General features: G+C 48.2%; 3 protein-coding genes across 3 annotated transcripts in view; 1 reads left to right on the top strand and 2 right to left on the bottom strand.

The window, feature by feature from the left end:
* The window catches only part of etv4 (ETS variant transcription factor 4), a 33,456-nt gene extending 31,273 nt beyond the window's left edge, over positions 1–2,183 (top strand). Inside the window, exons 11-13 of the mRNA XM_088284032.1 lie at positions 202–374; positions 960–1,061; positions 1,132–2,183. Coding sequence (XP_088140158.1) covers positions 202–374; positions 960–1,061; positions 1,132–1,350 — 494 coding nt within the window. The 3' untranslated portion in view covers positions 1,351–2,183. The remainder of the gene's footprint in view (positions 1–201; positions 375–959; positions 1,062–1,131) is intronic.
* Positions 285–9,073, bottom strand: LOC148317761 (ATP-dependent RNA helicase DHX8-like). Its single transcript, XM_088284031.1, has 24 exons — positions 8,961–9,073; positions 8,797–8,882; positions 8,661–8,721; positions 8,483–8,568; positions 8,225–8,316; positions 7,759–8,067; positions 7,487–7,631; positions 7,220–7,417; positions 7,055–7,142; positions 6,887–6,984; positions 6,648–6,795; positions 6,395–6,576; positions 6,122–6,316; positions 5,666–5,851; positions 5,388–5,598; positions 5,072–5,253; positions 4,691–4,831; positions 4,299–4,454; positions 4,059–4,196; positions 3,868–3,996; positions 3,188–3,384; positions 2,947–3,126; positions 2,527–2,775; positions 285–431 (listed from the first exon to the last, which is right to left on the bottom strand). The coding sequence occupies exons 1-23, from the start codon at positions 9,061–9,063 to the stop codon at positions 2,556–2,558; spliced, it is 3,531 nt and encodes a 1,176-aa protein (XP_088140157.1). The 5' UTR covers positions 9,064–9,073; the 3' UTR covers positions 285–431; positions 2,527–2,555.
* A 317-nt stretch (positions 9,074–9,390) lies between these two features.
* On the bottom strand, positions 9,391–16,332 carry LOC148317760 (ATP-dependent RNA helicase DHX8). The gene is made up of 22 exons (XM_088284412.1): positions 16,133–16,332; positions 15,890–15,975; positions 15,729–15,801; positions 15,533–15,618; positions 15,010–15,452; positions 14,641–14,785; positions 14,353–14,559; positions 14,184–14,271; positions 14,007–14,104; positions 13,373–13,520; positions 12,793–12,974; positions 12,525–12,719; positions 12,272–12,457; positions 11,955–12,165; positions 11,702–11,883; positions 11,364–11,504; positions 11,148–11,303; positions 10,932–11,069; positions 10,735–10,863; positions 10,449–10,645; positions 10,195–10,374; positions 9,391–9,927 (listed from the first exon to the last, which is right to left on the bottom strand). The coding sequence occupies exons 1-22, from the start codon at positions 16,239–16,241 to the stop codon at positions 9,708–9,710; spliced, it is 3,600 nt and encodes a 1,199-aa protein (XP_088140538.1). The 5' UTR covers positions 16,242–16,332; the 3' UTR covers positions 9,391–9,707.
* Positions 16,333–18,941: the final 2,609 nt, after the last annotated feature.

Genomic DNA, 18,941 nt, shown 5'->3' with positions numbered 1-18,941 from the left:
CACGAAAACAGTTTTACTGATATGACTTCATCTCTTTGCTTGTCAAATAAAATGAAAAAACAGTGCTTCATTTGCTGCGGGTAGCGTCCGCGCAGTGGTAGGAAGGACGACCAAAGTCATTCTCAAAGTCTTGCGTCTTCTTTGAATTGGCTTGTGGCTGGCTTTCTCATCGTCACGCCGACTTTTGGGTCTCCCTCACAGGCGAGGTGAAGCAGGAAGCGGGCGGCGTGTTCCGCGAGGGAACGCCTTACCAGCGGCGAGGCTCGCTGCAGCTGTGGCAGTTCCTGGTGGCCCTGCTGGACGACCCCGGGAACGCGCACTTCATCGCTTGGACGGGCCGCGGGATGGAGTTCAAGCTCATCGAGCCCGAAGAGGTACAAGGGGCCCGCCCACGTGCACTTTTCACAACACCACAAGATGGCGCCTGAGTCCTGGATAATAGGAAAGTAGTAATTTGTGTCAGTGAAGTACATATACCCTATTCACATTAGGGGGAAGCGTCCCAACACGGCTTTGCACTTCCATTATGTTTTCACAAGGCATTAAAAATGTACGAGTACAATTAGAGACTGAGAGCACTCAGCCATCACACAAACGCATCACACGTTGCACAGCATTTCGAAAAAAAAAAAAAAAAGGTACAGAGTGCATTTCCTTTATGACAATGTAGATTGAGTGTTAAAGCCATGCTGCAAAGAAAAAGTCACAGTAAAACATGTATCGGACGTTATAAAGTATACGAGGCATTTTTCGAAAGCCCAAAAAGAAAACGGAATATTTTTTTCAAACGCCGTGATGCATACATTTTTTAAACATGTTTTATAAAACACAGTATTGTAAGGCATTTATAAAATGACATTTTTAAACAGGACCAAGTCATTATTTTTTTATATTTTATTCTCCACTTGCAATTTCTCCAGCACAGTAATACAGCACGTTATCGAAATGTCGTTCTTCAGGTGGCCCGACTGTGGGGGATGCAGAAGAACCGTCCCGCCATGAATTACGACAAGCTGAGCCGCTCTCTGCGCTACTACTACGAGAAGGGAATCATGCAAAAGGTAAATTGGGAGGAGGGGAGAAAAAAATAATACATTTCACGTTTGTCTAAGCGTGCGTGTTTGTGTTCAGGTGGCGGGGGAGCGCTACGTGTACAAGTTTGTGTGCGAGCCCGAGGCGCTCATCTCGCTGGCGTTTCCCGACAATCAACGGCCCAACTTGAAGGCCGAGTTTGAGCGCTACGTCAACGAGGAGGACACGGTGCCGCTGTCCCACCTGGACGAGGGGGGGCCGCCCTACAATGCCGCCGAACACGCCACACAGCCCTACTCCAAAGCCTACATGTACTAAAAACGACGCACCCCCCCCCCCCCTGCTGTAACCCCCGAAGGCCGCGTTTGACTGAGCAGCGACGATTTGCAAGTGTGCGTGGACGTACTAAATGTTGCAATGACGTTCGCAAACCGTTGTCCGCGCCACCGTCAAATTTTGAACGTTCAAAATAAAGGCAATTTGAGCTCATCAACGTTGTTGAACATGCAGGTGGGCGTGTCTCGATGGTAAAGCGGTCGTTTCGCAACCTAGAGGCTGTTGGGTCGAGCCCGGGCTATCCTTGCCGCTGCTTAGTCAAATTCGGCTTTTGAGGGATGCTTAACTCATTTTGCGATTTTCAGCAGAGAAAAAGTTTTTGTCAATAATGAATTTGATCACTTCAATACTTTTCATGTGCAATTAACAGCTTCAAAAGCGCATTTTGCCATTTCCTGTTGACTGAAAATGACATCACGTGTTGAGGGCTCAGTTAACAGCCAATCACAGCTCACGTGGAGTTCACAAGCTGAGCCGTGATTGGTCGTTACCTGAGCACTTGGGATGTTATTTTCAGTCGACAGCAAGTGACAAAATGCGTTTTTAAATGTGTTAATTGGAAATGAAAAATCACGACGCGATCAAATTAATTACAAACAAAAGATTGAAAGCAAAATGCGTTAAGTAGCCCTTGAAAACATTTTCATATAATGCACCTCTTGCACACTCCACTTGTATATACAGCTATGGTGTTTTTGTTCTAAATTAATCTCACGAGGGAATTTAGTTTTCCGAGGCACGCTGTCATCACCGAGGACTCCAAATGCGACCGTGGATAAAGAGATTGCTTAATAAATACTCCGAAGTATATGCGACGACGCGTCCTGACTCCTTCTTAGTAGGACATTTTTGGTTTGAAGTTTGACCGATAATATTGCAACGTTTTTATTTTTTTATCTTTTAAATTTTATTTATTGCACAATATGAATTGTGTCTAGTAATTTATAGCTATGAAGGGATAAACGTGCACAGGTTCATTGAATAACTTAAATATTATGAAATATTTTATTATAATTTTGAAAACTATGTGTTAGCAAAAGAAACAAGGGCAGACTTGGATTTGGCGCAAAAATGTATCGAGAAAATTTGACTGCCATTTGCAAGTATGAAATGTTGTCTTCCTATTATTGAGCATGTCGTGTCTGATGCTGATCCTACCTGACTTTCCCGATGTCCCAACAACGAGGTCAGCGTCTCCTGAAGGCTCTGGAGATCCTCCAAGCGTTGGGCTCCTCGTAGCGATTGTAGAGCGGCTCGAGGCGCTGCTGCCTCTTCTGCCGGCTGAGGCGCGTCGGGTCGGACACCTTGAAGAAGGCGGGCGCGAACTCCACCAGCCAGCGCGGGTCGATGATGGTCACCTCGCGCATGTACTCCTTGGTGGTCAGCACCAGCTCGTGGTAGACTAGCCTGCAAAACAACAAGTTATGTTGTTGTCAAATATAAAAACCAATACTAAAACTAATAAAAACTAAAATGGTGCACTTATAAAAAGAAAAGAATTAAAACTAAGTGAATTTAAAAAACCTAATTCAACCAAACTGATGAAAAATGCCAACGTGCGGCTCGACGCCAACTCACCATTCGGGCTGGCGGTTGAAGAGCGTGCTGGACGGGTGGAGGTACACCACCTGCTGGTCGATGAGGGTACGGTAGCCCTCTTGGGGGTGCTTCCTGGCGGCGTTGCGGAAGAAGCCGCTGCAGATGGCCTTCTGGACGCGCACGGTCGACTTGCCGCAAGAAACCACGTCCAGCTTGTGTCTGCGGAACGGACGCATATGAGCGCGATTCTCGATGACGGAATGAGCGAGGCGCAAGTCACCTGTCCATGATGCTCATCATCTGCTTGCGGATGTCCTGCGCCCGCTTGAGCGAACGACCTTGGATGAAGTTCTCGAAGCACCAAGGGTTGGAGAACTTGTTGTTCTTCCACGAGTTGAAGACGGCCAGCAAGGTGAGATGGTCGCCTTCGGGCTGGAAGAACTTGGCCTTCCTCTGGTCCGCCTGGATTTGCTTGTCCTGCAAAGTACAAGAAGCAACGCGCAGTTAATCCGACTTCATTTTTCATAAGGCACGCAACACGAGATTTGACTTATGACGCCACATGTCAATATTTTGCCTCAAGTTATTTAAAAATGGCAGGACACATTTATAGTAAAAAAAATAATTTTGGTCGCAATGCAGGATGAGTTTCAATATTTTCAATGTGTTATTCTTGTTAATGAAACCGAACCAAATAAAACTAAAATTGGGGGAAAAAAACTTTAATGAAAATTTAAATCTATATTAATCTATCAATTTGAAAAATTGTATAAAACAAAAATTAACTGAAACTACATCTTACACATTTATGGACCCAATTATAATTATATTGAAAGTGTGCATTTAAAAAAAATAAAATAAACATTTTGAAAGTCTTACAATGCATTATTTCATTTAAAAATCTTTTTCATCTACAAATTTTTTTTAAATTATTCACTGCATCATTGAGCAGTGCGTCACCTTTGGCCTGTAGAAGACGTTCTGCACGGACAACATGGACACGATGGTGAGCATCTCCTCGCTGCAGCCCAGATGCACCGACATGATCAGCATCTTGCACAACATCGGCTCCAGCGGGAACTCGGCCATCTGCGCAGACGGAACGTCAGCAATCAAAGAAGCGACTCGCCGGCACCGACATCGTTCCTCACCCTCCGTCCGAGTCGCGTGAGCAGCCCCTCGTCGTCCAGCGCTCCCAAAGCGTACAGCTGCTCCATGGCCGTGATCAGCGTCTCCATGGGGGGCGCGTCCATGAAGTCGAAGGAGAGCAGGTCGTTGATGCCCATGGCCTGCCGCGCAAAGTGACGTCGTCGTGAATGCCACACGCTTCAACAGTCTGAAAACGATCCGTCATCGTTCGACATGACACGCGCCGAGCGTTTCGTCATCACCTTGAGCGAGAGCACCGTGCTGGCCAAGTTGGTCCTCTGGATCTCCGGCACGTTGGTGGTCAACATCTCGTCCCGGTACGCTCGCTCCGTGTAGAGGCGGTAACACTTGCCGGGACCCGTCCGACCGGCGCGGCCCGAACGCTGCTTGGCTTGCGCCTGAATGACAACATTGTCATGTCAACGTGGCACGGGAAACTGCTCGTATGTCGCAGTTTCAAGAGTTTGAAGCTCGCGGGTCAGTTAGCCACATTAGCACGCTAGCGTTGGTCCAAAGCCGCTCGCGGTCGTCATGAAAGGCGCGATTGGGATCATTTGGGCTATTTGCATAACGTAACGTCACCTCGTGTAGGACCAATTTGACTTTTTGCGTCTATAAGTCTGGGAAGACCAACCTGCGAGATGGGCGTCACCACCAGCTGGTCGATGCCCGACTTGGAGTTGTAAACAATCTGCTTGACAAAACCGGGGTCCACCACGTAGTAGATGCCGTCGATGGTCAGCGACGTCTCGGCGATGTTTGTGGCGATGATCACCTGCCGGTCGGCATCATGAACAAAACGTTGCAAGGTTTTAAATTGACAGGCCATACAAAACAATATACTCATTTTCTTTTAAACATAAATTGGATTTTTTTTCTCTTGCACTAGAGGAAGAGGCAAGTATGAATATGACAATACTTGAAACAAGTTGAGCACCTGACCCCGCCCCCCTCTCTAGGATTTTCTTTTGAGTAATCCTCCAGTATATCACGGTTGACATTCGATGCTGTTCACCTTCCTGCTGCCGAGCGGCGCCGGCTCAAAGATTCTGGTCTGCATCTCGCTGGGGAGTGCGGAATAAACGGGAAGAATGATGAGCTGGGGAACGTCGGTGCCGAGCATCCGCATGCGCTCGAAGAGCATTTCGCAGGCCGTGTCGATCTCCTCCTGACCGGTCAGAAACACCAAAATGTCACCTGCAAAAGGCAAGAGATTGTCATTGACGGGCTTTTATTAATATCTGTAAATAGTAGCAAACACCCTCTAGTGGCAACATAAGGCATTACAACAAAAAAATGCAAATAGCTGAGTGTGAGACGATCGAGCGTACCAGGAGGCTCGGTCAGGTGGATCTGCATGACGGTGATGAGGCTGGCGTCCAGGTAGTCCGTCTCGGGCTCCCTGGCATAGAGGATCTCCACCGGGAACGTCCTCCCCGGGATGGTGAAGATGGGCGCCTCGAAGAAGTACTGCGAGAACTTGACGGCGTCCAGCGTGGCCGACGACACGATCAGCTTGAGATCTTTGCGCTTTCGCACCGTCTGCCAGAAAGGACGCTCACAATTCTTGTCCCAATTCTGGCCGGCGCGCCAAAATCGACTCGGTTACCTTCTTGAGCAGCCCGAAGAGGACGTCGGTGTGGATGGTCCTCTCGTGGGCCTCGTCCAGCATGATGAGCGAATATTGGCTCATGTCGGGGTCGAGCAGACATTCCCGCTGCAGCATTCCGTGAGTCATGTACTTGATGACCGTCTCGGGGCTGGTGCAGTCCTCGAAACGGATCGTGTAGCCCACCTAAAAACAAGCAAGTTTAAAAAAGAAAAGAAATTTAAATCAGAGGACGGTTTTATGCATTCCAATTACGTTTTTGGTCTCGAGACATTTTTGAATCAAGAGCTTAAAATTTGGTTTCGGGCCCAACCAGTATGGATTTTTATATCAGCCGATAAAATCGGCTCAAAATTGGGTCCAACGTTTAGACATTTTCAACTGGTTTTATAGCAGTAAGCTCCTCTGCTGCCACCTGGTGGACACTGCGCGCACGTCAAGCAGCTTCCGTCTCACCTCCTGACCCAGCCGACATCCGTACTCCTCCGAGACTCTCTTGGCGACCGACATGGCGGCGACGCGACGGGGCTGCGTGCAGCCGATTTTCCCGCGCGCCGTGTAGCCCGCTTCCGCCAGGTACTGCGTGATCTGCGTGGTCTTTCCCGAGCCCGTCTCGCCCACCACGATCAGGATCTGGTTGTCGTGGACGGCCTGTGGAAAGGGAAGGGAAGGAAATCAACGGGGGGAGGAAGGGTTGGACATACTGACCCTGCGAGCGGCGTTCCAAACCTGAACGAGCTGCTCCTTGAGCTTGAAGATGGGAAGACTCTCCCGCTGCTGCATGATGGACAGCTCCGTCTTCCTGCCATACGACACCTGGTTCCCCCCGAAGGCGTACCGCTTCCACTCGGGAACGTCGACGGGCATGGCGCCGATGCCGCGCATGTTGGCGGCGATCTGCCGGCCGTCGTCTGCGACGGGAGAAGCGAAAGTGAGCCCAGGGCGCAATCGCTCGCGGCCCTCCGAAGTTGCGAGCGCCTACAGTCCGGCATGGGGTCGATCCAGTTCTTGTGCAGGCCGGTCGGGATGCGGTCCATCTCGGTGGCGCGAGCCGCCTGCTTGAGCTCGCGTCGCTCTTTGGCCAGAGCGCTCTGCATCATGGCCGCCTGCGACAGCGAGCCGTCGGGATTCTAAAAGGAGAGAAAATGGACATTCAAAAGCAACGTTTTTTGGTTCACGTTCATGAGATCCAAAACAAATATTTTTTCAGAAAAGACATACCTTGACGATCTTGACGGGACTCATGTTGGTGCTCCATCGGGTCTGACCTTGCAGGAAGGGCGGCTCCTCTTCCACCAAGTCGATCTCCACGTCCACGTCTGCGCACACGATCGGCACATCATCACATGACAACGCCCCCAAAAAAAAAACAGTCACCAACATGCTTACCTTCCTCGTCGTCCAAGTTGGGAAGGATTCCCGTTTCCTCGTCAAACTCGGGGTACTCCTCCTTGGGAAGCACGTTGGCGGCGATCATCTGGATGAGGAAGCGACGTCAGTTCCGAGTCGGAATGTGTCTGAGGAATCGACTTGATGGATTTTATCGATGCTGACCTGTTTGATCTCCCACTTTTCCAGGTCGGTGATCTTGGCCATCCTCTTTTGCTCGGTGGGGTTCTCCTCACTTTCCACCACGCAGACCTCCGCGGGAAAGTCGGGATTCCTCATGGCGTCGTCCCCGGCAACCGCACCCGTTTCAAAGTTCCTCTTGCGGTTGGGGTTCAGGTCCTCTCCCGTTTCCTGGTCGGCATCCTGGAACAATGTTTCCAGCTCGGTCACAAATTCTTTTGTGTCGCTCCTCCTCCTTTCGCTGGCACCGACCTTCATGCTGAGGCTGGCCTTTGTTCCGGTTACGGACAGCACTTTGACCTTGACCTTTTGGCCCCTGCCGACCACATTCGACACATCTGCTATGCGGCCTTCCTTGCGCAGCTCCGACACGTGCACCAGGCCTTCCCAACGCTTCCTGCGCACATTTTCAGCTACTTTTTTAAATATTACAAAAATGACAATGACATTCACAAAAATGTCCTTGTTCCAGCGTTGACCGTGTGAAGTCGACTGAAAACTTTTCCGCAAACAGGAGGACGTACCGAAGTCCTTCCAGCTGCACGAAGCATCCAAACTGCATCACGCTGGACACTTTCCCGCAGTAGATATCGCCCACCGCGGGAACGTCCGACAGAGGCCGCTCGACGGGCTTCGGCTGCGGGACCGCCCCCTGCCCGTCGTCGTCGTCTCGAGGGGGGCTCGGCGGCCGGTCGCTCCAGCGGGACGGTCGTTTCCGTTGCCGCTTGCCGGTCGTCTCTCCGTCGCAATCTCTCGACCAGGAGCGATGGCGCTTCTGAGCGCAGTCCTTGCTTGCACCGTTTTCTTCGGAACTGCGCGACATTGTGTTTTTCCTGCCCGGAAAAAAAGGTTTTCAAACTATTGTGTTTCGGTCTGGAACGCATCTGTGCAGTAAAAAAAAGTTGACTGTATTTTTGCGCTGGACTTGACCAGATTGTGCCTGTCCAAAGTATAATCATGCGCTTTTATGAGTGTACGTATTGAACTCACCCAGGTGCACAGTGAGGCATGAGCATCTCCAGCTCCTTCATGGCGGCTGCTGCAATTTGCTCATCGTGTTTACTGACTTGACATGTCGTAATCTGATGGACAGAAAGTCACAATAAAGACAGCACGTTCTGGATTGTTTTTCCATAAGAGACTAATGTCACGATTCCAGGGCTGACTTTACTTATAAATGAATACAAGAAAGTTCTTAATGAGTTTAAAAATGGAATAGAAATTCAATTTTAATGAGAAGTGTCATACCCTCCACACGGGATCATCTGGTTTACATAAAGCAGGAAATTTATCTTTCAGCTTGTCTTGCTCACTTTTGGGTTTTTGCTGATGTGCTGTTGCGAGCCACAGGGAAACAAACGACATATTTAATAACTAACAATGTTCATGGTTAAAAACATCACACGGAAAGAAGAAAAATGTATACCTAGACCCGTGCACGCTTGCATGGTTTTGATAATCCGAAATAAATTCGTAGTGAGCGTTTCCTGAAAGAAAGAACAAAATTTGTCGTTCGACAACTGTCTGAAAATTTTTATTAGGAAATTGTACACGAAGCCTACCGTGAAATCGGCTCCATTTTGTGTCAAGGCAGCTTTAAACTCTCCAAATGTTGGATGTTTGTCTGCAAGGCTGATGATGAATTCAGCTGAAAACAAGAACATGTTAGCAAAACGTCAAAACAAATTCAATGCCAAGTTGTGGACCAACAAGTTTTTAAACACACCAAGATCCTTTTCGCTTATTCCAAGATGGTTTTCCAACTCGGTGCACACTTTGGATACCAAAGATAAATATTCCAGACGTTTCAGGTCGTCCAGGGCCGCCATTTTGGTTGAACTCGTCTGTGAAAACACGGAAGTGATTCTTCTTCTACGCCCAAGTGAAAGAAAGTGGCCACACTGAAAGCGCCCTCTGTCGGCCACATGCGAAATACAATAAATAACATCGCCGTGATGCTGACAAAAAATAAATTAAAATGGACTAAAATAAGAATGAAATAATACATTTCGATACGTTTACGTAATCTTACACCTTTAATAGAGTGTTATTAGATGAATGTTTTGCCTGCATGTTTGTTTTACGTGTAGCATTAGTGTGATTTCACAGCTTTTGCATCATTGTAATTCACTACAATCAACACCACACGGCTCAAAAAATATTAACATTTTGCATTTATTAAAAAGTTTTATACATTGACGAGTAAGTACTGTATAACAAATTTCTATTCACAGATGAGAATATCATTTTTTTCTTTGAATTCACTATTTTGGTTTGTATCCAATTTTTTTTCTTACTACTGACAAATCAAATAAATACAAATGTTTTTGCAAACAGAAGAGTGACAATCATATGACAAGCACTGCATGAACTAAAAAATAATGACAAATTTAATGTAATGTGTTTTTTGTTTACAGGTTTGAATAAGTCTAAATGTAAAAGTCAGCACAGGGAGCACGCCAGCTAAACATCGTCAGCGTCTTCTGAAGGCTCTGGAGATCCTCCAAGCGTTGGGCTCCTCGTAGCGATTGTAGAGCGGCTCGAGGCGCTGCTGCTTCTTCTGCTTGCTGAGGCGCGTCGGGTCGGACACCTTGAAGAAGGCGGGCGCGAACTCCACCAGCCAGCGCGGGTCGATGGTGGTCACCTCGCGCATGTACTCCTTGGTGGTCAGCACCAGCTCGTGGTAGACCACCCTGAGCACAAACAAGCGGGCAACACGCAAAAACGTCAAATCACGGCAAAACGCGTGGAAATAAATAAATAAATAAAAATCACGGCTAATAGCCTTAAAAAAAGTTTTAAAAAACAAGCATTTCGACAAGTTAGAACTTGAGAATTTGTTCATTTAAGCTAAATAGACCAGTAAAAAAAATCTTGAGTTAAAATACCTTACAATTAATGAACAATTTTTAAGGAGAATTAATCTACAAACAATTGTTTGATTTTTTTTCTCTCCTCACCATTCAGGCTGGCGGTTGAACAAAGCACTGGAAGGGTGGATGTAGACCACCTGTTGGTCTATGAGGGTCCTGTAGCCCTCCTGAGGGTCCTTCTTGGCGGCGTTGCGGAAGAAACCGCTGCAGATGGCCTTCTGAACCCGCACGGTGGCTTTGCCGCAGGACACCACGTCCAATTTATGCCTGAGAAGCAGCATTTAAAAGTTGAGGAGATGAAAGCATTTTCTTCAGTGCGTCCTCGTATGCGGTGAGTGTACCGGTCCATGATGCCCAACATCTGCTTGCGGATGTCCTGCGCTCTCCGCAGCGAGCGAGCCTGGATGAAGTTCTCGTAGCACCAAGGGTTGGAGAACTTGTTGTTCTTCCACGAGTTGTAGACAGCCAGCAGGGTGAGATGGTCGCCCTCGGGCTGATGGAACTTGGCCTTCTTTTGGTCGGCCAAGGCCTGCTTGTCCTGTGACACAAATTTTTTTTTTAAAAAATCATGACAAACTCTAAGAACAAGAATATGTCCATGAAAGAAGGAGGCGGGCGCCGTCTCACCTTTGGCCTGTAGAAGACGTTCTGCACGGACAACATGGACACGATGGTGAGCATCTCCTCGCTGCAGCCCAGATGCACCGACATGATCAGCATCTTGCACAACATCGGCTCCAGCGGGAACTCGGCCATCTGCGCAGACGGGACGGGACGGCGGCGGACGTCAGCGATTAAAGAATACAGCCGACGGCATTCCTCACCCTCCGTCCGAGTCGCGTGAGCAGCCCCTCGTCGTCCAGCGCTCCCAACGTGTACAGCTGCTCCATGGCCGTGATCAGCGTCTCCATGGGGGGCGCGTCCATGAAGTCGAAGGAGAGCAGGTCGTTGATGCCCATGGCCTGCCGGAGACGAGAGCGCGGAAATATGATTCACGTGCGCACACACACACGTACGACGCCAACGTGGTGGGCGTGTACCTTGAGCGAGAGCACCGTGCTGGCCAAGTTGGTCCGCTGGATCTCCGGCACGTTGGTGGTCAACATCTCGTCCCGGTACGCTCGCTCCGTGTAGAGGCGGTAACACTTGCCGGGACCCGTCCGGCCGGCGCGGCCCGCCCTCTGCTTGGCTTGAGCCTGTGAGAGTTCAGACATGTCACCCTGACGAGCTCGGTGGCGGCGGCGCTCGCAAGCTACCTGCGAGATGGGCGTCACCACCAGCTGGTCGATGCCCGTCTTGGAGTTGTAAACTTTCTGCTTGACAAAGCCGGGGTCCACTACGTAGTAGATGCCGTCGATGGTCAGCGACGTCTCGGCGATGTTGGTTGCTATGACGACCTGACGCAAACAAACAACGCATGAGAGTATTTTTTTCCCCATTGGATTCATTTACTCTTCATTCAAGTGATTATTGCGAGGCCTACTTTTGACTTTCTTCTAAAGTAACAATTCTGTAACTTGAGTAGAAATCTGGGCTCCAGCAGCCACCACTGCTAAAATGTGTACCTAATCAAGTGGGCACTTCCCAAACATACTTTTCTGCTGCCTGGCGGCGCCGGGTCAAAGATCCTGGTCTGCATCTCGCTCGGCAGCGCGGAATAAACCGGCAGGATGATGAGTTCGGGAACGTCGGGGCCGAGAGACTTCATGCGCTCGTAGAGGATCTCGCAGGCGGTGTCGATCTCTTCTTGTCCGGTCAGAAAGACCAAGATGTCGCCTGGAGGACGAGGAGGTGACGATTTGATGTTGTGGATCGGAGGAGGGCACAAGTGAAGGAACGTTACGCACCGGGAGGCTCGGTCAGGTGGATCTGCATGACGGTGATGAGGCTGGCGTCCAGGTAGTCCGTCTCGGGTTCTTTGGTGTAGAGCACCTCCACCGGGTACGTCCTCCCCGGGATGGTGAAGATGGGCGCCTCGTAGAAGTATTGAGAGAATTTGACGGCGTCCAGCGTGGCCGACGTCACGATCAGCTTCATGTCCGTCCGCTTCTGGACCGTCTGTCAACAAAATAATTTTAAGAACACAGAGATTCACCGGCTTTCAAAACATTTTCTCATACAGAAATGATGACGTGTGCATGATAAAAATAAACGAGAAGCGAACCTTCTTGAGCAGCCCGAAGAGGACGTCGGTGTGGATGGTCCTCTCGTGGGCCTCGTCCAGCATGATGATGGCGTACTGGCCGAGCTCCGAGTCGATCAGACACTCCCTGAGCAGCATGCCGTCCGTCATGTACTTGATGACCGTCTCGGGGCTGGTGCAGTCCTCAAAGCGGATGGTGTAGCCCACCTACGGTGAGGAAAGCCACGGGTTTAAAAAAAAAAACAGCCAGTGGGGGGCGCTCAAGATCGCGCACCTCCTGTCCCAGACAGCAGCCGTACTCCTCGGAGACTCTCTTAGCGACGGACATGGCGGCCACACGACGAGGCTGCGTGCAGCCGATCTTCCCGCGCGTGGTGTAGCCGGCCTCCGCCAGGTACTGCGTGATCTGCGTGGTCTTCCCCGAGCCGGTCTCCCCGATGACGATCAGGATCTGGTTGTCGTGGACGGCCTGCGACGACACAACCAGAGGTCGGCGGGCGAGTCCAAGCCAGGGCGCAAGTTGGCGGCGGTGAAAAAGAAACCTGAATGAGTTGCTCCTTCAGCTTGTAGATGGGCAAACTTTCCCTCTGCTCCAGGATGGAGAGCTGCGTCTTCTTTCCGTACGACGCCTTGTTGCCGCCAAAGGCGTGCTTCTTCCATTCGGGGATGTCGTTGGGCATCATGCCGATGCCGCGCATGTTGGCCGCTATCTGCCTGCCGTCAACTGAAACGGAACAGCGGAAAACCTTTGAGAATTTCTTTGGTTATTGCGACGGTTGTCGGAGTGCGATCCTCTCACTAAACATTCTCTTACAATAAAACGTTCTTCAGGCCATTCATTCAAATTTATTTAAATTATTTTACAAACATTTGAATCAGGCTGGAATAAAAAAAAAATAATTATGTCGAAATCAAATTAAAACTTGGTCATGATTCATTTCATTCATAAAATATTGTTTTCCTGAAGTCATCCGATGCACGAGATGTGATTATGAGAATCGTGCTTGTGGTTTAACGTGCTGGAAATCTCCGCTGACATCAGCGTTATTTCCACCACGGCGGCGCCCCTCATTTATTATGCATCCTCGCGAGTCTGGACGGGACGAGTGCAGCGGCGCTTACCGTCGGGCAGCGGGTCCACCCAGTGCTTGTTGAGGCCCATGGGGATGGAGTCCATCTCGGCCTCGCGCGCCGCCTGCTTGAGCTCGCGCCGCTCTTTGGCCAGGGCGCTCTGCATCATGGCCGCCTGGGAGAGCGAGCCGTCGGGATTCTGCGCACACACGTTAGCACACCTCAGCAAGTGAAACCATGAAATTATTTTTACTTTGTAATGAAAATCGAAATATAGATTATACTGAAAATGCAAATATTATACAATTAGTACCAAACAAGCGTTAATAGTTTTAGCCCCAGCATTACATCGAATCAATTTCCACAGAAATATTTTTTTTATCTTTAAAGCAAACCTGAAAATGCACGATCGTTACCAAATTTGCATTTCAAATGTTAACTGAAGTGGAAGCTCACTTCACAAATTTAATCCAAGACTTTGTTTGTCAACCGAAGGTAATTGTCCCATTAAAACAAATGGAAATAAAATTAATCCGTTTCAGCATCGGAACAAAATCGTCTTTCAGCTGTCAAACTGCTCGGCGAGAATTACGCGAGGTGGAAAAGTCAAAAGCATCTCGTTCGGATTTGACTTTATTTAAATTGTCCTAGCAAAATCAAATGCTGAATTTGCAAAATGCGGCACCTTGACAATCTTGACAGGGCTCATGTCCATGCTCTGCTTGGTGTGTCCTCTCAGGAACGGCGGCTCCTCTTCCACCAGCTCGATTTCCAAGTCTTCATCTGGCAAAGCGTGATGCAAGATCTCGTGAGCGCGGCGCCTGCTGACGCTTTCCGAGCAGACGACGAGACGTTTCGTTACCTTCCTCGTCGTCGACTTTGGGAAGGATCCCCGTCTCGTCGTCAAAATCGGGGAACTCTTCCTTGGATAAAACGTTGGCGGCGATCATCTGGGGGAATAATTAAGACTTTAGTTTTATTTTATTTTTTTTGCTGAAACATATTTTGGGCTCTAACGACTTTCAACCAACCTGCTTGATCTCCCATTTTTCGGGATCGGATATCTTGGTGAGCCGCTTCCTCTCCAGCGTGTCATCCTGTTCCAGCTCGCGGGCGGGGCCAAGGTTGAGGTTGCTGGGCCCGTCGGGGTTCCTCATGTTCACCTCCTCGCTGCCGTCGGGGCCCACGTTCCGCCTCCTGTTGGGGTTCAGGTCCTCGCCCGTCTCCTGGTCCACATCCTGAAAAGATGGCCGACGCGACGGGCAGTGACGACAAGCGCTGACGCGACTCAATCGGAATGATCATGTTCCCTCGCTCACTTTCATGCTGAGGCTGGTTTTGGAGCCCGTGAAGGACAAGACTTTGATCTTGACTCGTTGCCCTTTGCTGACCACGTCGGCCACGTTGGCCACTCGGCCTTCGCGTCGCAGCTCCGAAATGTGCACCAAACCTTCCCATCGTTTCCTGCGGGAGTAGAGCGGCGTTCATTTGATGGATGACACACTTTTAAAAAAAAATTTTTAAAATAAAATAAATAAAAGGTTTTCATCATTTCATTACCTAAATTCCAAATGATTACAAGGCACAGTTGCATTTTTGTACATAATTGAATATAGTTTTCGGCAGGTACTAAACTCAACCACGACAGGTTTCATGCTAAGCACACAGACTGACAATGCAGAACAGACCTGAGGCCCTCCAGTTGGACAAAGCATCCAAACTGCATGATGCTGGTGACCTTTCCGTTGTAGATGTCACCCACAGAGGGCTCCTCCGGGGGCGGGCGGTCCACATGTTTGTCCTTCCAGTCTCGGTCTTGGTCTCTGCGGGGACTAGGCGAGCGCTCGCTCCAGCGGGAAGGTCGCTCTCGTCGCCTGGAGCGCTCGCGGTCTCTGTGGCGGTCGCGGTCTCTGGACCTGGAGCGTGAACGGGAATGGCGGCGCCTCCTGCGGTCTCTGTCCCTGTCCCGGTGTCTGTGTCGTTCCCGGCTTCTGCTTCGACTGCGACGTCTGCTCTTCTCCGCGTGGCTCCGATCGCTTTTGGAATCTGTGCCGCTCACGCTGGGCATGAACATTTCCAGCTCCTTCATGGCGTCGGCCGCGACCTTCACGTCCTCTTCGTCCAAGAGTTTCTAGAGAAGACACGGACACTCGGTGCTCCGGGATCATATGTCACGTGATCAGTGAGTGAGTCGTGTTGTTAAGCTCATACCGGTGGTGCTTCATTTGGTTTGCAAAGCGCAGGGAACAGCTCCTTCAGCTTGTCCTTCTCGGACTTTGGCTTCTGAGCCTCAGAGGCTGTGATGACATTAAGAAATTCATATTTTTCGAGAGCAACACAAAGACTGTCTCGACATTGCGACATGACTGTAGAAAATTATGCTTTGCAGTGAAAAATGATAATTCACCTTTACTTTCGGACGACTTCGATGGGGGTCTCATGGTCTGAATAAGTCTGAGCAAGTTGCCAATAAGGGAGTCCTGTCATGTAAACAATAAAGCCGTCAAGTCAACTCCAACTTGACTAATTTCAAACATTTTCTTGTGACATTTGATGAGACGAACTTACTGTGAATTCGGCTCCATTTTCAAGCAGGAGAGCTTTAAAACCGTCAAAGCTGGGTTCTTTTTCCGCGAGGCTAATGACGAATTCAGCTGAAAAACAAGCAAGCAAACATCTAATCAATTTACCACACAAAAAAGGCTAAATCCGAATTTGAACATGCAACACGACGCTTCAACGCAGTAAACATTAGCTGGAGCGATGCGAGCTTTAGCGGGCTAGCTCAATTGTTCGACGTGGAAGTCTAACCTAAATCTTTGTCGCTTATTCCAAGATGGTTGTCGAGCTCCGTGCACACTTTGGACACCAAAGATAAAAACTCGAGCTGGGAGAGCTCGTCGACATCGGCGTCAGCCATCCTTGCTCAGGTTTTGTTTTCTCACTTGCTCGCAACAGAAGCTAACAATCCATGTTAGCACATTACAGAACACAAGTCGTCCGCAGATTTACTTCCGGTTTGGGCGGAAATACGTAAGCGCGTCATGGCGTAGACAAACGCACTTTGGTTTAATCCACAAGATGGCGCCCTCACTATTTCCAAACGATCTTGGGAAAATTGTTTCAGGGTTACAAGTTGTCAATTTGCACTACGGCAAATATTTGAATAGTTCTCTACTGACATATACAAGATTACGTTCAGGTCACCCGGTTGGTCCTTTCTCCCCCATCTCAATTATGGAGAAGTGTCTTTAAATAGTAGTGTCTGGCCACCCATCAAGTCTAAAATTAAACAAAATTATTTACCGTAGCTATGTGCCTATTTCTGAAAAGTTTGTGTGCGCAGGCCGTTCTGTACGTTTGCCCCACTCTTATTTCCTAATGGAGCAAATGAATATAATAATAAATTAAAAAAATGATACGTTGACGCAATCACATGTGCTATCTTAATTGAGGCCCGTGCAAACAACATGTTTTCTTCACGTTAGTGTTTGTTGTCATGTAAAGGTTGTAAAGACTTGAATTATGTCCCTCCATTGTACTGCCAGTGGAGGAAATGAAGTGTGCGCGCTGGAAGGAAACAATCAAACACAACAATCCCAGTCTGTCCGTGAGCAATGAATTGGGCCAGTGCAATTTGGAGCTCTTTGACGTGATCTCACTTTTGTATCTGCAGACAGAGAGAGAATGTCAGTGCAACATTATGATGCACCGCACAAGCACTTCGCTAATAAACGCAACCGTGACGTGATGGATTGCGCCTGTCCTTGGAGCTCATCTATCCTCTTTTAGCTTGTCCTGACACTACACTTGTTCCACCCTCTTCTGTCATGTGGATGCGAAACTAATGCTCACATTGCCACTGCTGTAGTGCGACTTATTAAACGCTGTTATGCCTTGTTGGACATAAGAGTTCGAAAATGTCACGGTAACAACTTTCAAACTGTGCTTTGATGGCCTGTAATGAGACAGCAATGCAACACATGATAAATCTTCACTTTTCTTTGAACTATTTTCAACTCAATCAAGTATCATTTTTTATAGCTTTGTAGATGGCGTCATCCATTTTCATCATGGAGGAGGCGGAGCCTGTCCCAGCTGACTGCTGAGCTGCCAGAAAAGAAATAGTTCAAATAAAGGAATCTGCATATGCATAATCCCAATCCAAAATATGAACGTGAGCTGCAGGTGTTATTTTTGACCATTTGGGGTCGCCATTCTCACATTCTACACTGTAGTATGCGTGATTTTTGTGCATGTGTGTCTTTAAGAGGCGGGCGCTGTGCCTGGTGAATGATATGGGAGTCAGGCGTCGACTTCCCCAGAAACCAAAGCCATATAGCGGGGAGCAATACATGTCGGCTGAGTGAAAGTAATCACAAAGGGCCTTAAAAGAGGCGTCAGGAAGCGCTTTCGCAGTTGACAGCGATGGCTTTGTTCCCGCCAACACTACTTTTATGCCTTCCTGCGAGTGTTATTGCCTGAGAAGCTTCCAGCACAAAGACGTTTTCATTCCTCACAAGTCCCACATAAGCTCTTCAAACACAGGGCACCTTCCCAAATATGCCTCCCTGTGCCATGCGCCGTGTGCGCAATTTATTGTTGTAAGACGTGCTTTATAGCCTATCTGAGAGCCTGTCGACAAACACACGTCGATGCGGCTTTTTTTTTTTTTTACTAAGCAGCACAGAAGACAATGTTGTCTTTGTATGACTGATGCACATACAGCAGTTGCGATAGGCATCAAAAGAAGAAAGTGAATCCAATTCTGTTTATGTGTTGGCTGCACTAAAATCTGATTTACGAAAACCCAGCAGGCTGTCTGAAGGTCGCGGTGGCATTGTCGTTATTATTCTGCTTCGGATGAAAGAAGGGCCAACAGCATTACCCAAATCTCACCAATTTTGGCAAAGAAAATTTCAGTAGTGTGTGAGAGGCTTTAATAGTGTGAATGAGAGTGTTTTTGAAAAAAGATCAATCGTGTGTGTATATAAGTTCTTTGTAGTAAAAGTGAGCAAAAAAAAAAAAACGCTCATCAATGTGTACATGCATTCTCGTAGCATGTGTGAGCAAAATATTTTGGTAGTGAGAGAGTTTTTCAATCGAATGTGTGAGTGTGTTTTAGTAGTGCATGTGCAAAAAAATCTGTAGTGTGTGAGATTAGTATGTTAGTGAAAAAAATGTAAGTGAGTCTTTTACAAGTGTGTGTGTGGACATTTCTATTGTGTGTGTGTGAGAGTGCTACACTATTGTGTGAAAAAAAACAGTTGTGTGTGAGAGCATTTCAAAAATCAGTATTTTGCATCAAAGTGTTTGAGTAGTTTGTTTGAGAGCTTTTCAGTATGTGCGCGTGAGATTGAAAAGCCCGTAAAAACATTTTCAGTGAGGTGTGAGTGAAAAAAAAATGTGTAGTGTATGTGAGAGTGTCCCAGAAGTGTGTGTAGGCATTTCAGTTGCGTGTGTGACGGCAGTAAATTTAGTGAGCGACAACATTTTGGTAGCATGTGCGCCCAAAATGTTGTCGTTTGTATGAGCGCCTTTTGGGTTTTTTTTTGTGTGAGAATTTTTTTTTATAGTTTAACTGGGAGTGTTTCAGTAGTGTGTGAGAGTGTTTGCGTAA

This window comes from Idiotropiscis lumnitzeri, chromosome 20, assembly GCF_059441095.1.
Source record: "Idiotropiscis lumnitzeri isolate Australia: NSW breed Sydney's pygmy pipehorse chromosome 20, RoL_Ilum_1.0, whole genome shotgun sequence".
Lineage (NCBI taxonomy): Eukaryota > Metazoa > Chordata > Actinopteri > Syngnathiformes > Syngnathidae > Idiotropiscis > Idiotropiscis lumnitzeri.
Note: the sequence above shows the minus strand (reverse complement) of the source record. Positions and strands in the feature narration are given on the sequence as shown.

Coding starts and splice junctions, on each gene's coding strand:
- LOC148317761 (XM_088284031.1), bottom strand. CDS start 9,063: ATGGCGGCCCTGGACGACCTGAAACGTCTGGAATATTTATCTTTGGTA. Junction 7,632..7,758: donor GTGCAGCTGGAAGGACTTCG/GTACGTCCTCCT, acceptor AAATGTGCGCAG/GAAGCGTTGGGAAGGCCTGG. Junction 6,577..6,647: donor GATCGACCCCATGCCGGACT/GTAGGCGCTCGC, acceptor CTCCCGTCGCAG/ACGACGGCCGGCAGATCGCC.
- LOC148317760 (XM_088284412.1), bottom strand. CDS start 16,241: ATGGCTGACGCCGATGTCGACGAGCTCTCCCAGCTCGAGTTTTTATCT. Junction 15,802..15,889: donor AAAATGGAGCCGAATTCACA/GTAAGTTCGTCT, acceptor TTTACATGACAG/GACTCCCTTATTGGCAACTT. Junction 12,975..13,372: donor GGTGGACCCGCTGCCCGACG/GTAAGCGCCGCT, acceptor GTTCCGTTTCAG/TTGACGGCAGGCAGATAGCG.